Source organism: Mesoplodon bidens (assembly GCF_964165515.1).
Source record: "Mesoplodon bidens genome assembly, chromosome: 8".
NCBI classification, from domain to species: Eukaryota; Metazoa; Chordata; class Mammalia; order Artiodactyla; family Ziphiidae; genus Mesoplodon; species Mesoplodon bidens.
Window position 1 is genome coordinate 36,420,561 of NC_138165.1, and position 22,327 is coordinate 36,442,887.

Sequence of the window (22,327 nt, forward strand, 5' to 3'; positions counted from 1 at the left end):
ATTCTAAGAGTGTGTTTTTTAAATTGTTTTTCCTCCAATTCAGGCTAGAAACAGCCCTTCTCAGTTGTCACCACCACCCGGCGCCATCAGGTAAGAAGTGCCGGAGCTTCTGCCATCTCTGGCGCGCCGCCAGCGCTGAGAGCTGGTGTGAGCGGGTGTCGACGGCACCCGGGTTTGTGCCTGCCACACTTCTCAGCACACAGTACTTACGGGTCAGAGCAAAGCGACTTTTCCTCTTTTCTGTTCTCCTTCCATGAGAAGAGATGACAGTGTGCACATGATGTGTTGAGGGGCTTAACTGTATTTTTAACTCCTCTATCTGCATGACTCACTTTCTTCTACTTTAAGTTCCTTTCAGATGACAAGTGTCTGCTACACTACTTTCCAAATTAACTTTTCCCTGGGTGCTACCTGGCTCCCAGTGTCTTCTGCCAAACAAAGCCAATGAGAAAAGGCAGCGGGGGCAGGTGGAGGAAGCCCTGGGCTTGGAGTCGGAAGATGACATTCAGTTTCAGGAAGCTAAGAATGAGCTGTGTGACCCTGGACTAGTTGTTTAATTTCTCTGGGACTTGGTTTCCTCATCTGTACATTAGTTTTGGACTAAATGGCCTCTAAATTTTCTTGTAGCTTGAACGTCAGAATTCTGAGGCTAGTAGTCTCAATTCCAATGAGCTCTAACTTTTGAAAGATAGAAAAGCACATTCTATCTGTAGGAGACTGTGGGGACGGAGACGTACTGGTCTCTACACATGCACAGTTCCTGTGTGCACAATGCTCCATAACCTTTCAATAAGTGAGCAAATTCCCAGTGGCACTATTAGCCACCAGGCAGTGAAAAAAAAAACGATTCAGAAAGTCAATATCATTCACAGACATGCTTCCTCCTGATGTTCTGCTTTGGTCAAACTGGTTGTTTAGTTACAAAACAATAACCAATTAAATGATTGGGCTTTTTTTCCCCCTCTTTAAAACCAGTGGTTCTGGTATCAGATCAGATTGCAGCAATGAAGCAGAAATTTTATAACCAGCTCAAGACTTCAATGAAAAAATATTATTGACTTGAATCTTCTTAGTGCATGGCTAGTACTCTCTTTATTCCCTGTTACATTCATTTTCAGGATGCCAATCAATTCTAAACTTCCATTGTAATCAATATATTATATCAATATATATTTATTAAATGTATATATCTATTACATGCTACTACAATAAACACATATTGCATATCTATTATATACCAGGTACTTTGTAAGGACCGAGGGACACAAGATGGATGAGACAAAACATAAGGAAGTAATATTTCAAGAGAGGGCAAAATGTGACCCACTACCTTCATGCTGCCAGGCACTCTACGAAACTGTTATTTGTCAATGACACCATAGTAGTTGATATACACAACATTTACCAAGCAGTCATGAGAGGGCTGAGGCCTAGGAAATTAGAGCAAAGAAGCATCCAGCATGGAAGGGGGCGGGGGTGTGGGGACAGGAGAGCAGGGGCAGTGTCCCTAGACCCTAGCCTCTGCCACCAAGGCAAAGCCAAATGCTGCCAGGTACCTGCCCAAGAAATGCTGGTCTTGGGTGTCAGCGTATCACAGCAGTTGCTCACCTATTCCGATGCGATGTGGTTTTTAATGTGACCTATTTCCGTCAATTCATTTAAATAAGCTGTGGAGGAGCTTGTCCCATGCGTGTATAGTGCTGTTGAACTAGGATCAAATTAGACATCCTGCAGATGTGGTAGAACCTGCATTCAGTTCTTAGATCCTTCTTTCAGTTAAGCTGGGTAAATTTTTTTGGACAACATAAAGGGAATGAAATAATGGAGAAAATATAACTGCTATTCCAAATTGCACTCAGAAAAGGTATTTAGGCTTCTCTGATAGGCATTAGGGCCTATAGTGGGGGATAGGATGAAAACACCTAGGAGTGGGGTGTCAGAGACTGCTGGGAAGCCAGCTGAGGTCTCGAGAGAGAGACCCTGAGAACCTGGTCTTTAGGGCGTTTTTTGCCAATGGATACGCTAGCAGGTATAGCATTTTTACAGTTCCTGGTCATCACACTTCAATGCCTTCAACAGATACCAAGAGAAAGTGGTGGCTTGGGGAGAGTATTGCTGTTGTTAGTACTGGTGGTTTTAGGATTTCTGGAAGCCACATTCTTTCTGCCAGTTTCCTCTGTTATGAAGAAGAAAGACATTAATAACTAACTGAGAGATATTTTTCATGTGGAAAGCTACAGATTTTATCACATTTAAAAGTAAAGAAAACTGGGTAAACTTTCATTCCACAATAGTTTTGAATCTCATGTTAGTGGGAACATAGGTTCAAAGAATAAGAAAAAAGTGGTTATATGAAAATATAAAGGGTGATCTATTTAAAATTGCATCTGCTTTTAGGTACACTACATTGTTCACTAGAATTAGTCTACTGTGAGAAGTAATCTGACACATATTTTAAACAATTGAGTTTTTCTGGTGAAAAGCATCACTTGACTTATTTACTTTAAGGAGTACCTAAAATATCATGACATAAAACTGTTGCTTGAACCAAAGAAAAATAGAGAAAGAGTTTTCACTACGTATCTGTAGAGTACAGGAAGAAAAGCAATCTCTAAGTCTGACTGTCTCAAATTCTTCACATATTCCCATGGCTGGCATTTTATTTTGAGTTCGTAAACCTGGAGTTCACATTTTTAAAAATCAGAGAAATGCCATATTATTAATGAGAAAGGGTCCACAAGCATATATTTCAATAGGTTTGAGAAACTGCCCTTCTCATGACTGATTTTCTTCCAAGACGTCTAGCAAATCAGAGCTACTGTGAGGATGACTCTATCAGACTGTGGCAGGGATCTTTGGGAGAAGGAGACAAAGCATGTTTTAGCATAAAACATTACTTCTGCTTGAGCCAAGCAAAGAAATACATGAAGATTTTAAAGGCTTGTTAAAAGACAGAAAATATCAACCAAAAGTCTTTGAGAGAGCCTGTTGAGTAACTTACATTAACCTCCTTTTGGAGCAAGTGGTGGAGGTATTTGAAGGAGAGAAAGAGAGGAAGAGGGGGAGAAGGAGAGAAGGAGAGAACATGAAGTAATCCCCCAGCTTTATGGGGTGAAGACTCCTAGACTCTCTGTATATCCACTGCTGGTGTTGTTTATGCTGTTTAAGATAGATATGACACTGAAGCAGCATGCCATTTTGGGGTGACAAAAACCATCAATAAGAGATATCCTCTAAGTCTAATCTCGCCTCTTTTTCTAACCCATGTTTCCAGATAGTTCTCATGAAGATAAAGCTTGCAGTTTTGGAAGCATGGTGGTACGTAAATGAAGTTCCCAGCTTTGCAATTTCTTAATTCAAGGGATACATTTTCTTTTTCAAATATAGAAATTTGATGTTATTATTAAATACAGTTCTAAGAGGTTTGTTGATTTATATATGATGCATTTGTATAAGTCATGTGGGGAAAAAAGTTTACTCAAGTTTCAAACCCTCTTAAAGAGCTGAGTCGTTATAGGAACACCGTAAACACTCAATGTGACCCTGGATCTAAACCCAAGACTCTCCACGCCTTTTGCCTCCCCAAAACTCACACAAAGAACATAGGCTGACCAGGTTTCTAGAAGACACCATTTAACAAAAGGAAATGCAACCAAGGAATAGGTTTGAGGGAAAGGGTCTTACCTTTGGGGAATCAGCTTCTAGAGTGATTAGGAAGGGGAGCTTATGACAAAAATGTAATATAAAAATTAAGTAGAAAAAGTTAATTTAAGGTCATGAAAATAAAGGAAATTAATAATTAAACACTGTCCCAAATCCCTCAATCACTCTTTAATAAGAAGGAATATCGGCATAATACAGAGATTTTTCTTCAGATCAACATCTAAGAAGACTGGATGGTTTGAACTCTTATTTATAAATTCTGGAAAATGCAGTTGGGAATCCTGTGATGACTCTTGATATTTAAGGACACACTCTTCCCACCTCATGCATTTAAAACTATCATCCACAACTGCAGGAGTTGTTTCTAATGTTTGCATACAGAGAAGAAAAAATGGATAAAACTTTCTGGAACTGAAAGTTTTGGCGTAAAAAGCTTAGGGAAGGTTTTTCAGAGGGTTGGAATAAGGGACTGGAAATAATCTAAATACAAAATTACCATTGCATGTGCCATATAGGTTTTAAAAAGGACAACAGGAGAATGAAAAACGTGGTCAGACATCTAAGAGGGTCCTTAGAAGTGGGTGATGAGGGAATACACTAAAATCCTACTGCAAAAGAGTATGCCAAAATGAATGTCCAAAAATGTCCTGCATTGGGACTCCTTTATAGCACCATTTCTCCCCACTGTCATAGTTTTGGGGTGAGCTTTTAATTTGAAAGGGAGATGTTGAAAACATACCAACAAATGTGATCATTGCGATTTCTATCCACTTTTTAAAATAATTTTCTGAAAGATTTTAGATCTAAGTCCAATGGAAACCAATGCTATTCTTTTAACAGATTCATGTCATTAAATGACTGGGATCATTATAAATTCACATTATTTTAGAATTCAAACCTTTTAGAAGGAAAGCTTGACTCCTTATCTTTTGAGTTATCGGCAGTAATCAGAAGGTTCCTCCACAAGGCAGTCTTTGACATTTCATCAGAAATATTGATCACAGATGGATCATCTCTAGATAGGAGTTTACCCAAAATGAAATAATAAGCATTAAATAAGAAACTGCAGTTATCTAGCAATAGACACTAAATATAGGACAGTCTTATGCCTCTGTACAGTATTTTTGATAATTAAAAATTAAGTATTAAATAGTTCTCTCCCAAAAAACTATGAAGAATAAAAATCTAAATGAAAGATTCTAAGTTATATAGAAACTGGTTTGGGGTACAGTTTTCCTAATCCATTTCAAATGACAGAGTTTAGGTTCTGCATGTGCATTGATGGGCCTCTTGCCTCTACATTCATAGCCCAGCAGAGCTCTTCACCCCTCCCCTCAGACTCCACAGTGGCTCCCACCCACTCAAAGTAAAAGCCCAGTGGATGGGCTGTAAGGCCCTGTCCCTACCCTTACCCTCTAACTTCACCTTCTGCTATTACACCCCTGGCTCCTTCCTCTCCAGCCACAATGCAATGGCCTCCTGACTGTCCTGGGACACTACAGGCTTTCTGCTCCCTCAGGGCCTTGTACTTTCTCTTCCCTCTGCTTATAACGTTCCTTTACGTGGTATAACCCCTTCCTTCCTTAGTTCAAATGTCACCTGCTCAGACAGGCCTTTGCTGACTGCTCCATTTAAAATTTCTGTTTCCATCGCCTCATAGCAACCTCATCCCTCTTTTTTGCTTTATGTTTTTGTTGCACTTTTCACCATTTGAAATACAGTACTACATGACTTGTTCATTTGTTTATTTCCTGTCTCCCCCCCCCACCTCTACTCTACTTGAATATAAGCTTCATGAGAACAAGGATTCTTGCCCATTGGTCCACTGCTGTTCCCCCAAGACCTAGACAGAGCCTGGCACTTGGTATCCACTCAGTAAATATCCATTGAATAAATGAAGGCAGCCTGTGTATTTGACAGAGGTTTTCCCAAATGACTGGGGGAGCCTGTAATATCAGGGCCTGTACTATGCTGCATGCAGTTTTTACATATTAAAACTGCACCAATTATAGGTGCCATTTAGAACTCTCTAAAACATTCCCAGGGCTAGAAAGACAACCAAATATCAACAGAGATAAAACACAGGCCAAGTCAAAGAAAGTTTCATTGGGTGAGAAATCAGCGCTCTTCTTACCACACGTAAAAAAAGATTCTCTCCTGCGGAAAAAGTCATCTTCTACAGAAATTCTAAGCTGACCTCACATGCCCCTCATTGTGGACATTCTCAAGAGGGCAACAAATTCAATTTTTAAGAGGAACACTGAGAGTCCGAAGCAAAACAGGTCTCACAGGCTCCTTCTTTGCCCAATCTGGACATGTGTTCTTTAATACCTCTAATTCATCCAGCCCTTGGTAACTCAAAGCATGAGATCAGCTAGTTTCCAAAAGAGCGTCATGTAGAATATAAGTTTTTCATGATATAAAAGAGTCTTGTGAGCAAAAGTTTAGAAAATGCTGGATACAACAAAGTTAAACTTTTTTTTTTAAATGCCAGTACTAGAGTCTTTAATATGCCAATGTGCATTGTGAATCTCTAAATTAAAATGTGGTATGGAACATTTTTCAGGCTAATTAAACCAGAAAATCCTTTTAAGAGGGGTACCACAAGAGACTAGGTAGATTTCTATAGAATACAGTTGGGAATATGCTGATTCAACTAAACAATCAACAGGATTTTAAAATTTAAATATTGTAGAAAAAAAAAAAAAAGAAAGAGAGAGAAAGAAAGGAAAAGTGCCTTCTAGACTTGTGCTAACTCTTAAGTGGTAGATGATAATTATATTTTTTTAATCTAGGGAATATGGTCTTACAGTCAGACCCTGAAGATCCACTCCTATTTTTTAACACTATGAAAAATCTCCTCCTCAGACAAACATCTTCTATGTTTTTTTACTGGTATGGCTCTATATTACCCTTAAGCACTTTGAGATCATATACATAATTTTTTGCCAAATACTTTCAGAAGTTTTATTATAACTTAGAGGAGTCTGCTTTTTTTCTTTTTTTGCTCTTTGTGCATAAAGAAGATTAGCACAATCTTCTTTATGGAGAGTTACATAAATATTTCCTAAAACTACTGGTAGAACTGAATCCTTCAATTCAGGAAATGGCTTATCTCTTTGGAAGTGTCTTTTTGAAGCGGTAAACGCTGTTTTTCCCAGAGTTCATTTACATGTGATGAATTCAGTAAATACCTAGCTCATTTATCCCAGAATTGAATCTTGACCTGACTTCAGGTACTACTTTCACAGAATATGAAATTATAAAATAGGAGAAGACATCGGACAACAGCTCCCTGCCTTGCTTCATTTTAAGCAACTTGGCTATAGTCAGCGTCTAGCGGCAGAACTTAGTACTGGGACAGGGTAATCTAACACCTAGTTTCAGCTCTTTCTACTCTAACATAATGTCAACAAACCTCTATAGTAATCCACACATACGAAATTCTTAAGTAGAGTGTATAACAACACATTCCATTACTCATATTGGTGTGTTTTTACATTTATATCTTACCTATAGTGCCCTTCCAATGGGAGTTGTACTGTGCCCTCATCTTCCATAGCTAGCATACTTTGTTCTTCCTGGCAAGATAAATGTAAAATATACAAAAGTGAACCTGATGAGTCTCCACTTTACATTAAAGAAGAAACAGAGATTAATGTTTCACTATCTCATTAACCTCAGAACCTTCCACTTTGTTTGCATTTATTAATGTTAGCACAGGTCTTTTCAATAAAGCATCAGCTACCAAGAACATAAGTAATTAATGAGTCTTATACCACAAAGTAATTTAAATGCTAACAATAACCTCCTTCATGTCACTCAATGTAAAACATGGTTATTTTCCAAGAAGATTTTTTTTTTAATAATCTAAATTTTACAAGGACAAACATATGGGTAATGTAATCGTTTTCATTGTTGAAATTACATACCCAGAATGCTCTGTTAGGAAGGAATGAGAGATGTATTTAGGGCAGTGGTTTTCAAACTTTAGTTTACAACAGAATCACCTGGAGGGGTTATTAAAAATACAGATTACTGGGCCGCACCTCCAGAGTCTGATTCAGTCGGTTTGGAGCAGGGCCTAAGTAACACATCTAACAAGTTTCCAGGTGATGCTGATTATGCTGGTCTGAAGACAATACTTTGAGACTTGGAAATAGACAGTAGAAGATATCTTCCTCTATGGACCAAAACACAGGAGTGTTTTCCACTTAGACTCATCGTAAGCTTTTGTTTTAGGCCTCAGATTTCTTCTTACAATGACAATATTCCACCCTTCCCCAAAGGATGGTAATGCTTCATACATTCATTTCTTCATATCTAATGTTTTAAGAGTATATCTTTGGGATGAAGATAATCTTATGTAGCACTGAAATGTCCTGGTTTAGTTTTCAATAATGTTATAGTTAACTTTTTTCCATGTACCAAAAAATAAATATAGTTATCTCCAGATTATAGCTATTTAATGCATTTATTTTCAAGTGGGTCAATTAGGAATGTTCAAGTTTAGAGAACTATTTGGGGCCATTTAAAAATGTTAGAATCACTGGCTCTAATTCCAGAACTGGAATTTTAAGTTGTGTAGAGATGAAGAGCTAGGTGACTTTCCTGACCAAATGGAAACTGAAGACAGAAAACAGGGAAGGCCCTGGAGCCTCATTGCTTTCCCTCTTTCAGTAGCTTAGCAGTAGCTTGGCTGGTCTAAATCAGGTTCCAGAAACACATGACCTTTGGCTGATGTCATAATTCCTGGCATGCAAGACTGTTCCTAGGGTCCTCAACTTGCATGCTGCCTAGTCTAAAGAACCACTGCCATATTTCTTGTTACTTAAAGACACAGTGTTTTCTACAGTCTCTTCAGCTAACCTATGAATATATAACGTAATGTGTGGGCAGGTCTCGTTTTTACTCTTGAAGTGCTCTCCCTACACATCCAACCTGTGACTAAGGCAGGCTCCCCTCTGCTGGGACCTTAGCCATGCTGCATACAGAATATGTATGCTCAGCCTATGCTGTGAATAATGGAGAGGCCAGGGGACTGTATGAGATCTGCTACTTCTCTGCTTATAAACTACACCCCCCCGCCCAAACACAATGTTATATGTATACTCTGTGGTACTCTGTGGTACTATGGGCATGTGTCTGTTACCCCTTTGCATTACAGGAATTCATTCTATTCTCTTTCCCTGTTACTTTTCAAGGAAAATTTTTCTTTTAAGACCTCTCAGATGTACATTATTTCTTAGGTATTATGCCTATTCCCCATGTTATTTGGAGATACCATTAGTACTAATTCATGGTGAGTAGACAGTATCATTGGTTTGAAATTACACATTTAAGCATTTGAGCAGAGCTAATCTGTAGTCTAAAATGATGTATGCCTTGCATCATTGAGGCCATGGGCAGAACATATGTATCCTTTCAGGAAGAAAAGGTTATCTTAATGCACATGGAGGAACATAAAGAGAAAATATTCAGCAACCCCAAACGCTATTTAAGTAAAACCAAATACAAACAAAATGTAATTCTTTCCTTGGTTGTCCACTGAAAGGTAAGCTTGGTATGTAGTATCTTTTCTGACCAACTTGGAATAAAATGTCAAGAAGTCAGGTAGAAAAGGTTTAATAAAAAGTAAAATTCAAAAAAAGCTGAAGAAAAGAATGGTGCCATCAGTGCTTAGGTTACCTGGCAGCAGAAAACTAAGGCTCGAGATTCAATCTAACAGCAAAAATTTGGACCAAAGCTTTGGGAACAATTTTGGTTTTTTCCTCAGATGATTTTCCACTTTTCTCTCAAATTGCTTTCAATAATTATTTTGCACTCTGTGGCTTGTTAGCATGTGTGGGCTTTATACTAGTCATAATTCTATCCAAACAAAAACTCATCACCTCTAAAGATAGCATTTCCAAGCCATGCTTATCTGAAGAGAAGGGTGGCAGAGCAGCCGCTGCCTTCAGTGCCAGAAGGAAGCTGGGTGGGCCCCAGAGCTCGGGGATAGAGGGCCGGCTGCATCCTAGGCAGCACTGCGAGGAAGCCAAAAATTGAGACTTTCTGGGGAGGAGCAGTCAAACCAGGCACCAGCCGTCATGACAATCACAACCTAGTTTATCTCAATCATACAGGAAAAGAGAGAGAAAGCAAAAAAGCTTACTGGGTATCCTTCACTTTATAAGTCTGAAGTACCCTAAAATGAGTTCCATTCAGCATTTCATTTACACAGTGTCCATCAAAAAATATGCTGAGCTCTACAACATGGAGATTTTACAAAGGATGATGATCAAAATTTACCCAAGAGCACCTGGGGGGTTTTGCCAATTTGACTAGAGGAATGTTCATATTCTGATTTGAACACCATCTTTTAATTAAGATAGCCAAAGCATTGTTCGGATACTAAATAAGTGAAGGACAATTAATGCTATATCCAGTAAAAGGCAGAAAAATAGAGGCTTAAAAACAAATCTATTCAATAGCACTCAAATATTTACTGAGTATGTATTATGTGCTAGGCACACAGGGAACAAAAATAATAATCCAGGAGCTATTCATGAATCCATTCAGCAAATACGTATTAAGCATGATCTTCAAGACAGGTAATCTGCTAGGTACTGGGTATACAATAATGAAAAGAAAGCCATGAACCCTACTATCAGAGGATGAGAAGGATCACTGTAAAAAGTATAGGACCAGAGGCAGTGGTATCTGGGCCAGTCTTATCTGATCAGTTTGGTAATAGAAAGGAAGAAATTTAGGTGGGAAGAAACAATATGGGTCAAGGATAAAAGGTAGGAATAAATAGGACATGTTTGCACGACAATGAACAACTAGCCTGGCTGGGGCCAAAGGCCTGTGCTGAGTAGAAAAGGAAAATAAAATCAGGGTTAAATCGTGGTGTGTTTTGATGAATAAGATCTTATATATAAAATTACATCATGAATCTGAATTATAGTTTGTGATTATAGTGTAAAAAATACAATTCATATATTATGATACCTAACAAATGCTCTACCTAGTGAAACAGGTAACATTTGTTACTGTATCCATTTCTCATGTAAAGTCTGTATCTATGTAGGAGCCCTCAAATAGGTCAAAGTACAAACAACAGCAGCACAGAGCCAATGTTCATAAAGATGTCTATCGTATTAGAGAGAGAAAACATTCAGCAGTTTTAGAATTCATAGATCTTAAAAAATGGAAGGGACTTCAGAAATCAAGTTGAACCCCTTTATCTTACCCAAGAAGACAACAGGGCCTACAGAACCTAAGAAGTGTTTGATCATTTCCTTCCCCAATTACTAATAGAACAGATAATGCTACAAGCATCACACACACACACACACACACACATACACATATACATACACATTTATAATAATTTGTAAACCATAAAATGTTATATTTATAAGAGGTATTCCTTAAAATTTCCAATACGTAGAAGGGCCAATACATACAACTCACTTTAACAATGAAAACTGAAAAGAAAAAATGGGGAGGAGGAGTAGTCTATATAGAATTCATATAGATGGATGCAACATGTTTTTTCATCAGAATATTTGATTTAGTTTCTCTAATTGACTTATCTAAATTATTATAAAATACAGTAATTCTCAGATTTAGAAGACTATATTCTGTTGATGTAAAGTCTGTGGGTTTAGGAAAGGTCTTGCCTTAAATTTTACACACATCAGAATCACCTAGAGGTCTTGTTAACACAAAATCTGGCCCTATCTCTAGAGTTTTGACTCAGTAGGCTTAGAATTCAGATTGTAACAAGTTGACAGGTGTTGGCTGATACATCAGAGGTCATGGGACTACACTTTGAAAACCACTGCTTGAGGAAGAAGAATATGCTTGCCTTGCTCTAAGATTCAATTAGAAATAACATTTGCCTGTGCAATAATTAGGCCATGCTTCCCAAATCCACAACCAATTCTGATCTTTCTGAGCAGTAAGACATGCTCTCTAATTTGTTTAATTGCACTTGCTTTTAGATTGCTTTTCCATCTTCTTGGCCTTGCTCATGAGACTGCTTCATACAGATCACAAGTCCCACTTGCCCCCCTCCTTTTTTTCCCTATAGCATATATGTTAGCGTGAACCTCCCACAAACCAAGAGGTGTCAATATCATGATCACTGCACAGAGTTGAATTTCCAGAATTTATCTAACGTTAACCTCCTTCTCCCTCACCGAGGAGCAAACATTCTGCTGGGGCTTACTGCTTTAACAGCAGCCCTTTTGTCAAATGTGTACAATGTCCTAGAGAATACTGAAGTGGGAAGGAAAGCATGTTGGTACTCTGAGCACATTTGGACATCCAGAATTTGATTCTGCAGTCTTCCCTTTACACAGAGCAATGTGCAAAATGTCAGGGTTCCAATATTCATTTCTATCCTGATTATAATCCTTTCTTTCTAAAAACTGAAGCATATGCATATGCATATGCATGAAGTACATGAAAATTTGGAACAGAAGCTCTGCGACCTTGGACTGGCCTGTGTAGCTATTTATTCTGCTTAACTCATTATTGAATTTTAAGGTCAAACTAATGTTTTCTCAGTGCCATAAGACCAGAAGTGGGCTACTGATAGTAAAACCTTGGATGATAAAGGTACAAGCTTGTAACTATCATCAAAAGGACAAGAGGTGAGACTATTTTAAATTCAAGTCTCAGGGAGCTGAGACATTTCTGCTCTTTACCATCTTTCCAGATCACAATCAAAGTTATGCAATTAATTTGAGTAATTGCAGAAATACAACATTTTTTGGAGAACTTGTTCATTTACCACGTTAATGTACAATCTCTTGGAAGACTGGGCCTTGGTATAAGATGCCAAGTAAGAAGATCACATCCTTCAGTGGAGTCCATAGCCTCAAGCAAATGGAATACCAAGATCTGGGTGACCAAGTAGAAATTCAACCAGAATTCAAGTTTTAGTGTAAGCCTTCTTAAATCTTCCTACTCTCTATACTGATCATATTCTTTTAATACTAATTCCAAGTTAGAAAGTTAATATCTTTAATTTAACTTCTCTCCACTTGTCAGATGGAGAATTATCTTTCTTTGCACTGGTCAGAACTATATTTTAATGTTCAATTATGGATTATTTCTTGACTGTATTATTTGCTTACTTGTTTCTTTCCATGTACTGAGGATCACATTAAAGTATCATCATATTAATCTATTTGAGAATTTAAAGGTCTGTAAACCTGCCTGATTAATGTATTACAAGGCATTTTCCCTTACTTTTTCTCATACTCTGAACCGAAGGATACAGCTGTAACTTTGCCTCAATAAATCTTTAATCTCTTTTTGAATCCTTTTAGAAAACTTGAGTTCTAGGAATTTTAGTAATATTTAATTACTTCTAAAATCTTTATATAATCAGAAAACAGTCAACACCCCATTGGCATACAATGAGTTTATGATATAAAAAGGTTAGAAGCTCATTACATAGCATCTCTGCCTATCTGAAGTTAATAAATTCCAAAATGGACATATGGCACACATACATATAAGTACCATACATATGTAGCTATGTGAATGGTTCTGGGCATTGGAAACGGCAGATTCTAATACATTTATGATTACTGTCAAATTTGTTCTCTCCTATTTCACAGACATATAAAGAAAGAATCTGAAATTTTCTTTGAATGAAAAAAGGGAAGAATATTAAGCATAATATATTATATATACATCTTATTTTTCTTTTTACAAAGTTTTAGAAGGGCAAGAATGTTCCATGGTACGGATATGGCCTAAGGAGAATGCTGTAAAAGGAATGATTGTATGCCTGGGGCTGTTGCTAGCTTATTCCTACAGAAGTAGTCGAGACATTTGACAGGAAGTCAAAGCAGGAAAATAAAGCAAAATTACATTTGTAAGTTACTGCATCAGAATACTTAATATTCTCATTATCAGAAAGACTAGGCAGAAGCTTGTGGTCAATGAGTTTTGTATTCAAAGTTGTCTTCCTTGGAATTTAAACCTTCTTAGAAATGTTTTTCAACCTGAATAAATTTTAATTATGTCAAGCATGGATACTTTAAGGCTTTAGTGTTTTTATATTCTTGTGTCTATTTATTTACGTTTATTTTATACCAAATTCTGTCATATTCTTCTTGAACAGTACCTGAGAATGAGAGCAAACCTTTACTAAAGTCCTAAAAACAAACAGAAATTATCCAAATATCCTAGTTAAAGCACTATTAAAAAAAAAACTCTCATACTTAAATGAGAATATATCAACTTGGAAAAATAGTTAAAGCACTATTTTTAAAAAATTCTCATACTTAAGAATATATCAAATTTACAAAAATAAAGAAACATGATAATTTTATAACGACATTTTTAACATTATATAAGTATTGCTAGGAGTATGATACTAGGTATGACTTCTACAACATTTGGGAAAATTGAAATAGTCATATAGAATTAAGATATATCATTACGATCAATCTTTAAATGTGGAATCTGTTGTCGGAAATAGGACAACATGGAAAAGTGAAGAAATGCCAGACAGTCACATATTATGTAGACTTATCTGCAATCCATTAGACTCTGTGGCCTAATCTGGACTCATCTAATGGCTAAGTAAAACCTAAGATCATTGAAATGTTTGCAAACAAATTCCCCAAAGGAAAGAGGAATATACCTATGGTTTGAGAAAATACACCACAGGTAGGACACTGAATACATTTACTGACTGCCGTATAGGAGAAGAAAAAATGGAAAGAATAATGCGTAAGTCTCACCAAGTATTTTCTTTCATATTCATTTCCAGTTACATGAAAATTTTATTCTTATATTTTACAATCTATGGACCCGATCATTCTGCTAAATGATGAACTTGTCATTTTTTTCATTTTTACTCTTTGTAGTTTTTACATACTTTAAAAAATATTATGATTACTAGCCTTCAAAATAGACCCAAGCTTATACATGAATTTAAATGTCATAAAACTTAAAACCAATTGTTTTAACATATGAAACAGAATAGGATAAATCAGCAGTCTGTGAAAGTAATTAAATACCCAAAGTTTCTCTAACAACATTTACTCAAAGCACTTTGAAAGCAAATCAGATCAACGTGTTTTCCTCTTAAGCATTTCATCTATTTCAAGAATAACTAATTTAATCTTTTAATTAGAATTAGAATCTTTTTATTAAAACTTTGTTCCCTAGGAAAATACCAACAGTAATAATGTCTTTTTTTTATTTCTTCTCACATATTCAACCAAAAAGCAATCATTGCATGATTATAATTTGGAAACATTTAAGCGTCAATAAGTTTCTGAAATCCTGGAGGAATCAGAAAAATAAACTTTGCAGTTATAAGGATAGTGAGGGACAAAGTATTTGCATATTTCATTAGGGTTTGGTTTACTCATGTAAGATATGTCCTCTCTCTGTTCAAGTTCCAGCTTGATGATTTTAAACATCAATCTTCCAAAATAGTCCACCTGTGTTTGTTAGTAGTCACTATCTAAAGCTAAACACAAAAATTTAGCTTTGCAAAGAGCTATTACTGCACAAGTGTTCCTTTTTCTTTCCTTTATAAGATACTGATTTTGCTCTGACTTACTTCTTTTTCAGCATCTTCTAGTTTCTTTTTCTTACTCTCAGGCATTAAATCATCCAACCAGCTGAGTTCCCGTTTGGTAAACAGAAAGTCCATCAACTTTCTTACAAATACCAGAGCTAACACCTGAAGTAAATAATAAAACAGTTTAAAACCGGGAAAAAATATAAATGGGAGGTTTAGATTTGTTTGGTTTTTGGTACAAACAAGTCAACTTCAATTAGGGCTGACATTAAAGTGAAATCTGAAGATATGTGCGTAAAAAAGATATTGAGTGTACTTTTGCTTCCTTCACTTCTTTTTCTTACCACATCTCCAGAATAATGGCTATCATTTTACCCATTATACGAGTCATTTAAAGAAGCAATGAAAAAAACTATATATTTGACTGTTTCCTTAAATACACATAGTTAGTAGTTTACATTATTTTAAATGAACATTAAACCATTATTACCTATGCTGATGATATTTTAAATTACTTATAGTAATTCAAATTCACTTTATTTTTGAAGTATTTGAAACTGGTTTAAAATAGTTAATAAAATTTGATTTTATATACTCCAATAAAGATGTTAAAAAAATTTAATTTCAAAACTCCCCTTACATTTTCAAATTTGCTCGTATATCTTTAAAGTTAAATTTTGAAAGTTTACATTTTCCACCCAACTTCAATTAATTCATACTACTGCTAATATTCAGAATGATAGAGATGAAGCTAGTATGAATCACTGAAATTCATGTATAATCTGAAACCCAATCTTAGTTACTAGTTTTAGTGACTAAAGTTTATACCAAGATTTCCAAAAATTGTTCAAAATTATTCTATTGATCCAGTTTGTTCATGGATTTTCACTGAGAGCAGAAAATCAGAGGAGGAGAAAAAGAGTTGAGTTAGAAGTTTCATACCATCATGGGAAAGACAATAGCAGCTCTTGAAACTTTGATTATCCACAAAAGGCCAAGGCAACTCATCTGAATAACTGTGAAGAGATGGACTTTTCGAAGTGGTACATGCCTTAGATATATAAAATCTGGTTGATGTTTTGCAGGCATCCAGAAGAGCTTTATTCTGTCGAAGAACTAGAAGATAAACAGACTAAATTGCTTTTTACAGACAGCAATAGAAGTAGGACAAGTAAATGTATAATATGGTCCAATATATGGTAGATCACACTTAAGTTGACATCAGGACAATACTATTGTTAAGCGTACACTCTGAAATAATACAGTTTCAGTTTTATAATATGCCACATTTTCTTGAATATGGACACATGTTATAATTTAAAAGTTTAATAACATTAAAGTCAATGCTAAATGTTGCTCCCTCAGAGAGTATAGCCTTGAAAGAAAACATTATCATCATCCTCTTCATCATCACAGCACAATTTCTTCTTTTATCTGCCCCTTAAGCACTAGGGTTTCCTGGACTCTTCTTTCCTGAATAGCTCATCCGTACCCATTGTTTCAACTTTCACATACTTGCTAAAGACTCTCAGACCTCAATTCTACTTCAGCTCTGTCTGTCTTGAGCTCTAGACCCATATCCAGCTGCTGAGTAGGATGTTTTGACCTCCTTAGTTTGACTCTGCTGTTTGGCCTTGCCATTTTGATCCCCAACAAGGTTTTGGTGCTGTTTCTAAAAATACAAACATCTTGGCCATAAAGATTTAACCTAGATGAATTATTGTTAATAAAGTATTTTTCAGGGCTTCCCTGGTGGCGCAGTGGTTGAGAATCTGCCTGCTAATGCAGGGGACACAGGTTCGAGCTCTGGTCTGGGAAGATCCCACATGCCACGGAGCAACTAGGCCCGTGAGCCACAACTACTGAGCCTGCGCATCTGGAGCTTGTGCTCCGCAGTAAGAGAGGCCGCGATAGTGAGAGGCCCGCGCACCGCGATGAAGAGTGGCCCCCGCTTGCCACAACTAGAGAAAGCCCTCGCGCAGAAACGAAGACCCAACACAGCAAAAATAAATTAATTAATTAATAAACTCCTACCCACCCACCCACCCCCCCAAAAAAGAAAAAGACCCTGTCTAGTTCTTTAAAAAAAAAAAAAAAAAGTATTTTTCAGAGCAAATTTTAACTCCGTTTAATTTCTTGATCAAATGTAATCTTCAATCACATTTTACTTATTAACAAACTGTACAGCATGTTAGCTTTATTTTATGTGGATCATTTTGTTTAATTTTTCTCAGGCCAAATTTTGCAGTTTTCAATATTTCCAACAAGAAGCGATGATTTAGAAAATGACAGTTTCAATCACTGTCAGTTCTATATCATACCATTTCTACAGGAATATCTCCTATGCATTTTAAGAGTAATATTAGATTTAGTTCTTAGCTACTTTATATAAGAAAATTGTAAGCAATTCTCATCAAATATTCCAAAATTACTCTAATATGCCAAGGAACAAATGCCCATGAAGTCAAGTAAGTGTTAGTGGCAAAACATCATGTTTGTCCAATAAAGATGTTAAAAAAAAATCATGTTTTACCAAAGCCTCCTCATATCCCAAATTCAACATAAACCCATCTTTCCTTCTGTGTGCCCTGTCTTACAGTGCAGCATGACCTGCCCTCAGGCATCTAAACCAGAATCATACATAGTTTAGCCCATCCACTGTTTATTTATTTATTCATATTCATTTATACATTCCAAAAAATTTGTTGAAAACCTTCTATGCAGAGTACTAAGTGCTGAACTAGTTTCTGGTTTATCCCTGTCTATATTGTCCACAAATATTTCACTGGGTCTTTTTATTTCTACCACCTAAATATCTCTTAAAATTACATGTCATTAAATAAATAAAACTCTGCGTGGTGGAGGTGGCAATAGGGAAGAAATAAAGTAAAATCCTTGGGGTTATAACCGAATGTTTCAATTTCTATAGAACTAATTTTTCCCAGCCACCATTTCTCCATTTGTGAAGTTATGTTATTGCATAAATGTACTTCAGTGTGTGAGTGCTTCACTTGTTATTGCTTAAATGGCACATTTGCTTTACTTTGGATTCCTGAAGTGCTGGAGCGAATATAAATGTGGTTATATATCAGAGTACAGAAACAGCACTCATGAGAACACTAATCTGTTTTTTCTGCCATGTTGCACAGTGAGAAGCCTAGATAAGTTTCTTAATATTACAGAACAGGTAACATATAGAGCCCTCCAACAAACAGGGTAACAAATGGACATGCTTCTTGAACTGTTGATATTCAGCACATTTTTAAGTATTATTACTCAAGTAATGATAATCATGCTAAACGTATTCTGAGTTTTGCATTCGCCTTTGATCTTGTCCTAATATCAGTATCCCGTTTCCCCATCCAGTTAAAAACAAAATACCAAATAGGAATTTCAACTCCCTGAGTTTCGGGCTCACTTAAATTTTCACTAACTCTGTTTCTCAGTGTGAAACCCTATTTGCTGTTTCATTGGTGCTATTTAGAACTCATTACACTTTTCTCATGGGCCTTTGATAATGTTTTCCTCAATTTTCATTTGAAAGATTCACACCCCAAATAATCCCAAAATTTGACATTCTTGTTTAGTTCCAAACCTCATGGGTATAAAATCATGTGAGTGGAATTAGGGGGAGAAATCTGTTGCAGCCTATCAAAATGATTTTACTTTGTTTCTTAAACTTCTGCTGCTGTATTGATGTGAGCCCGAGGCCTAATAGTAAATACTTTTCACTTACGGTTGAAATTAGTACTCATGGAACCTCTGCCAAAGGCAAAAAAAACCCCAAAAACCCCAGCTAAACAAAACCTTTTCAATACTCTTCCCTATCTGCCTTACCAAACCAATTCTTTTAAAATATACTTTTCATACATGAAGTTACAGCTGAGCAAATTCATAGCACTTATTCAGATGACTTTTCCTCTGTAGGTCTCTGAATGGCAGTGAGTCTGGCTTGTCAAAGAAAACGTGATACTTTATATTGACTTTTAGCCAAGAAAAACAAACTATACTTTACAATAAATAATCCTCAAAAGTAGTCTCTTTTTCAAGAAAATTTAAGTGTTTTGGCACAATAATGTTGTTATAAAACAAGATTATTCAAAGGCAAATTTAAGTCGAAACCTGTGTTAGTTCCCTAGTGCTGCTGTGACGAATTACAACTTGGTGGCTTAAACAATAGAAATTTATTTTCTCACAGTGTGGAGGCCAGAATTCCAAAATCAGAGTGTTGGTGGGCCATGCTCCCTCTGAAGGCAGTAGGGAAGAAAATTTCCTTGCCTCTTCCAGCTTCTGTTGGTTCCTGATGTACCCTGGCTTGTGGTGGCAAAATTCCAATCTCTGCCTCCACCTTTATGTGGCTTTCTTCCCTATGTCTCTCTGTGTCCTCTCCTCTTCTTATAAGGACCCCAGTCATTGGATTTAGGGTTCACCCTAAATCCAGGGTGAGCTCATTTTGAAATCCATAACTAATTACATCTGCAAAGACTCTATTTCCAAATAAGGTCACATTCTGAGATTCCAGGTGGATATGAATGGGGGGAAGAGGCACTATTCAACCCACTACAGTAACATAAGCAGGAATAATTTGTCAACAGCCTCCGTAAAAATTTAGAATAATCTTGTGGTACTTTTGAAATGTGTCCACAAATTCTTTGGTATTATTCTCTTCAAGAGATGGACTCTAATTTCCCTCCCTGTGCATGCAAACTGGACACAATGACTTGCTTCTAACAAATAGAAAAAAGTGGAAGTGACCATGCGTGACTTTGGAGATTGTCAATAGGCACAGTGACTTTGCCCTCATTCTCTCTCGTATTGTTCACTGGGATGGAAGTTAGTTTCTCCAGTGTGAGGACATTTAAGTGTCTGATGGAGAGGCCTCCTACCAATAGCCAGAGAGGAACTAATGTCTCTTGCCCTCAGCTATATGATAAGCCATCTTGGACATCCATCTTCTAGTCCTATTCAAGCCTTCAAATGACTGCAGCTCTTGTCCACATCTTGATAGCAACCACATGAGACATCTTGAGCCAGAATCACCCAGCTAATAAGTTCTCAAATTCATGACCCACAGAAACTGTAAGATAATAAATGTTTACTGTTTTAAGCCACTAAGTTTTATAGCAATTTGTAATGTAGCAATGAGAAATTAATACAAAAACTATATTTATTTAACCGATACTTAAACAATTAATAAGGTTTTCCTTATTTACTTACAAAATAATTCTATAAAGACAATTGTAATAACAACAGGAAAACAAACATAAAAGGAAAAAATATCACCCAGGAGCTCATTACCTTAATAAATTGTCTTTATTTCTCTACCTTCCTTCTTAATCCACCCACACTCACAGTTTTATAAACCTATCATAGCTACAACTCATTTTTCCACTTTTTCACTTTGCATTTCACCTTGTCATAAGCATTTTTACTGTGTTATTTTTATAGTCATCATATTTATCAATTTTAAATTAATGTACCTTAGATAGCTTAATTATTTTACTGCTGTTGAATAATTGGGTTGTTTCCAATATTTTGATAATATGTGTTACAAGGAACATCTTTGTGCAAAATTTTTTTTCTGTTTTCATAGATAGATGTCCACATACATGATCACAGTATCAAAGATCAAAAGTATTTGGATATATTTTTAAATGTACTGCTATCTTTTTCTAAAAGGATTATAAAGTCTAAACCTTTTACAGTTTTAATATACTCATAGTAAACAAAAGTACCCTCAGATTATGAACCAGTTTGAAGAAATTTAATTGTAGTTTGAAAGCTGCTCCTCAGATAATGGCATGTTTTTAGCTACCACATGACTTAGCATCAACAGACCTGAAGATAAGTCATCACAGATGTGCTTGTATTACTGTAATTTACCTGAATTCCTTTTAGCGATGAAGCACCCATATAAAGGAACACTCCATATAGCACTGGCATAGGAATAAACTGTAAAAGAACAATTAGATAAAAGGCACAAGTTATTTTCAAATATAATGTGGCCAATATATTCTGCACTTCCAAAGAAAAACACAGAAAAATAAATAAATATTTTAGAAACAGTATAGGGCAGAGCCAGAAGACATGGGTTAAAATCCCAGCTCTAAGCACTTTTTAGCTGCATAACCTTAGGTAAGTTACCTAAGCTCTCTGTGCCTTAGTTTCCCAATATTAGTTTCCCAATATCTAAAAAGGGATAATAATAGGTCTGTTACAAGTATTTAATAGGTCAAAACCAATAAAAACACATATGATACGTAATAAACAATAAATATTAGCTATTATTATTATGCTGCTTTAGGGAAATTTGAATTTTGTTTCACAATGGTAAGATATTTAGATTAAAGGTGAAGAATGGAGCTAACATTTAGACATTTTTCCTACATTATACCAGATACTTGTAAACATGTGGATCGTTCAATATTTCTCTTTTTATTGGAATACCTCAGCATCATTTTATTCTCTGTAATTACTTATATAACATAGAAATTAGTTCTTGCAAATTGTGTAAATTATTAAATAAATGTAAACTTGTATAAATTATTAAATAATTCAATTAGAATTTTCAAATTATGGACAACTAAAATGAGTTATAATTTAAAATACAATTAACACACCTTTGAAGTACCTGTCAAAATTATATGACAAAACAATTACTCTTTAATGCTCTTTAAAATGGATTCAACTATTTTATTTTATTTTATTTTATTTTATTTTATTTTTTTAAGGATAGAAGTGAGACATACTTTATTTCATAAATTGAGATTAATTTTATACACAGAAAAATAGCTGTTAGTAAAATTATGATGGGGTTTAATAAACCCAAATATATTCAGTAAGTTCAGGATTCAACTACTTGAAACATAAAAAAATAAGTATGTATAATAATGATTTTCATGTAGTAGTTTTATGAAACATTTAAAATACAAAACTGCATATGTGGCCGTGACCATGACATTGCTTATCTCTGCACCTCCACCTTATATTAAGTAATATTAATTGCAAATATATCTGTCCACTGACAAGAAAATAGAAACTTTATTTTGTGTAGGCCTACAGTAAACTCAGGTCACAGGTCAGTCAGAGATGAGTGACTCTTTCCCATAACCTGATTTT

At 35.8% G+C, this 22,327-nt stretch overlaps 1 protein-coding gene across 8 annotated transcripts in view; it reads right to left on the reverse strand.

Moving 5' to 3' along the window:
* SLC4A10 (solute carrier family 4 member 10) overlaps window positions 1-22,327 on the reverse strand; it is a gene marked incomplete at both ends in the record, with an annotated part of 311,945 nt that overhangs the window by 1,623 nt on the left and 287,995 nt on the right. For 7 of the 8 annotated variants that reach the window (XM_081241990.1, XM_081241987.1, XM_081241989.1 and 4 more), the window contains 5 exons: window positions 4,562-4,678; window positions 7,177-7,244; window positions 15,248-15,370; window positions 16,151-16,324; window positions 21,092-21,160. In XM_081241990.1, the coding sequence (XP_081098116.1) occupies window positions 4,562-4,678; window positions 7,177-7,244; window positions 15,248-15,370; window positions 16,151-16,324; window positions 21,092-21,160 (551 nt within the window). Of the gene's footprint in view, window positions 1-4,234; window positions 4,369-4,553; window positions 4,679-7,176; window positions 7,245-15,247; window positions 15,371-16,150; window positions 16,325-21,091; window positions 21,161-22,327 lie in introns of those variants that run through there. The other variant, XM_081241983.1, reaches the window with a different exon arrangement.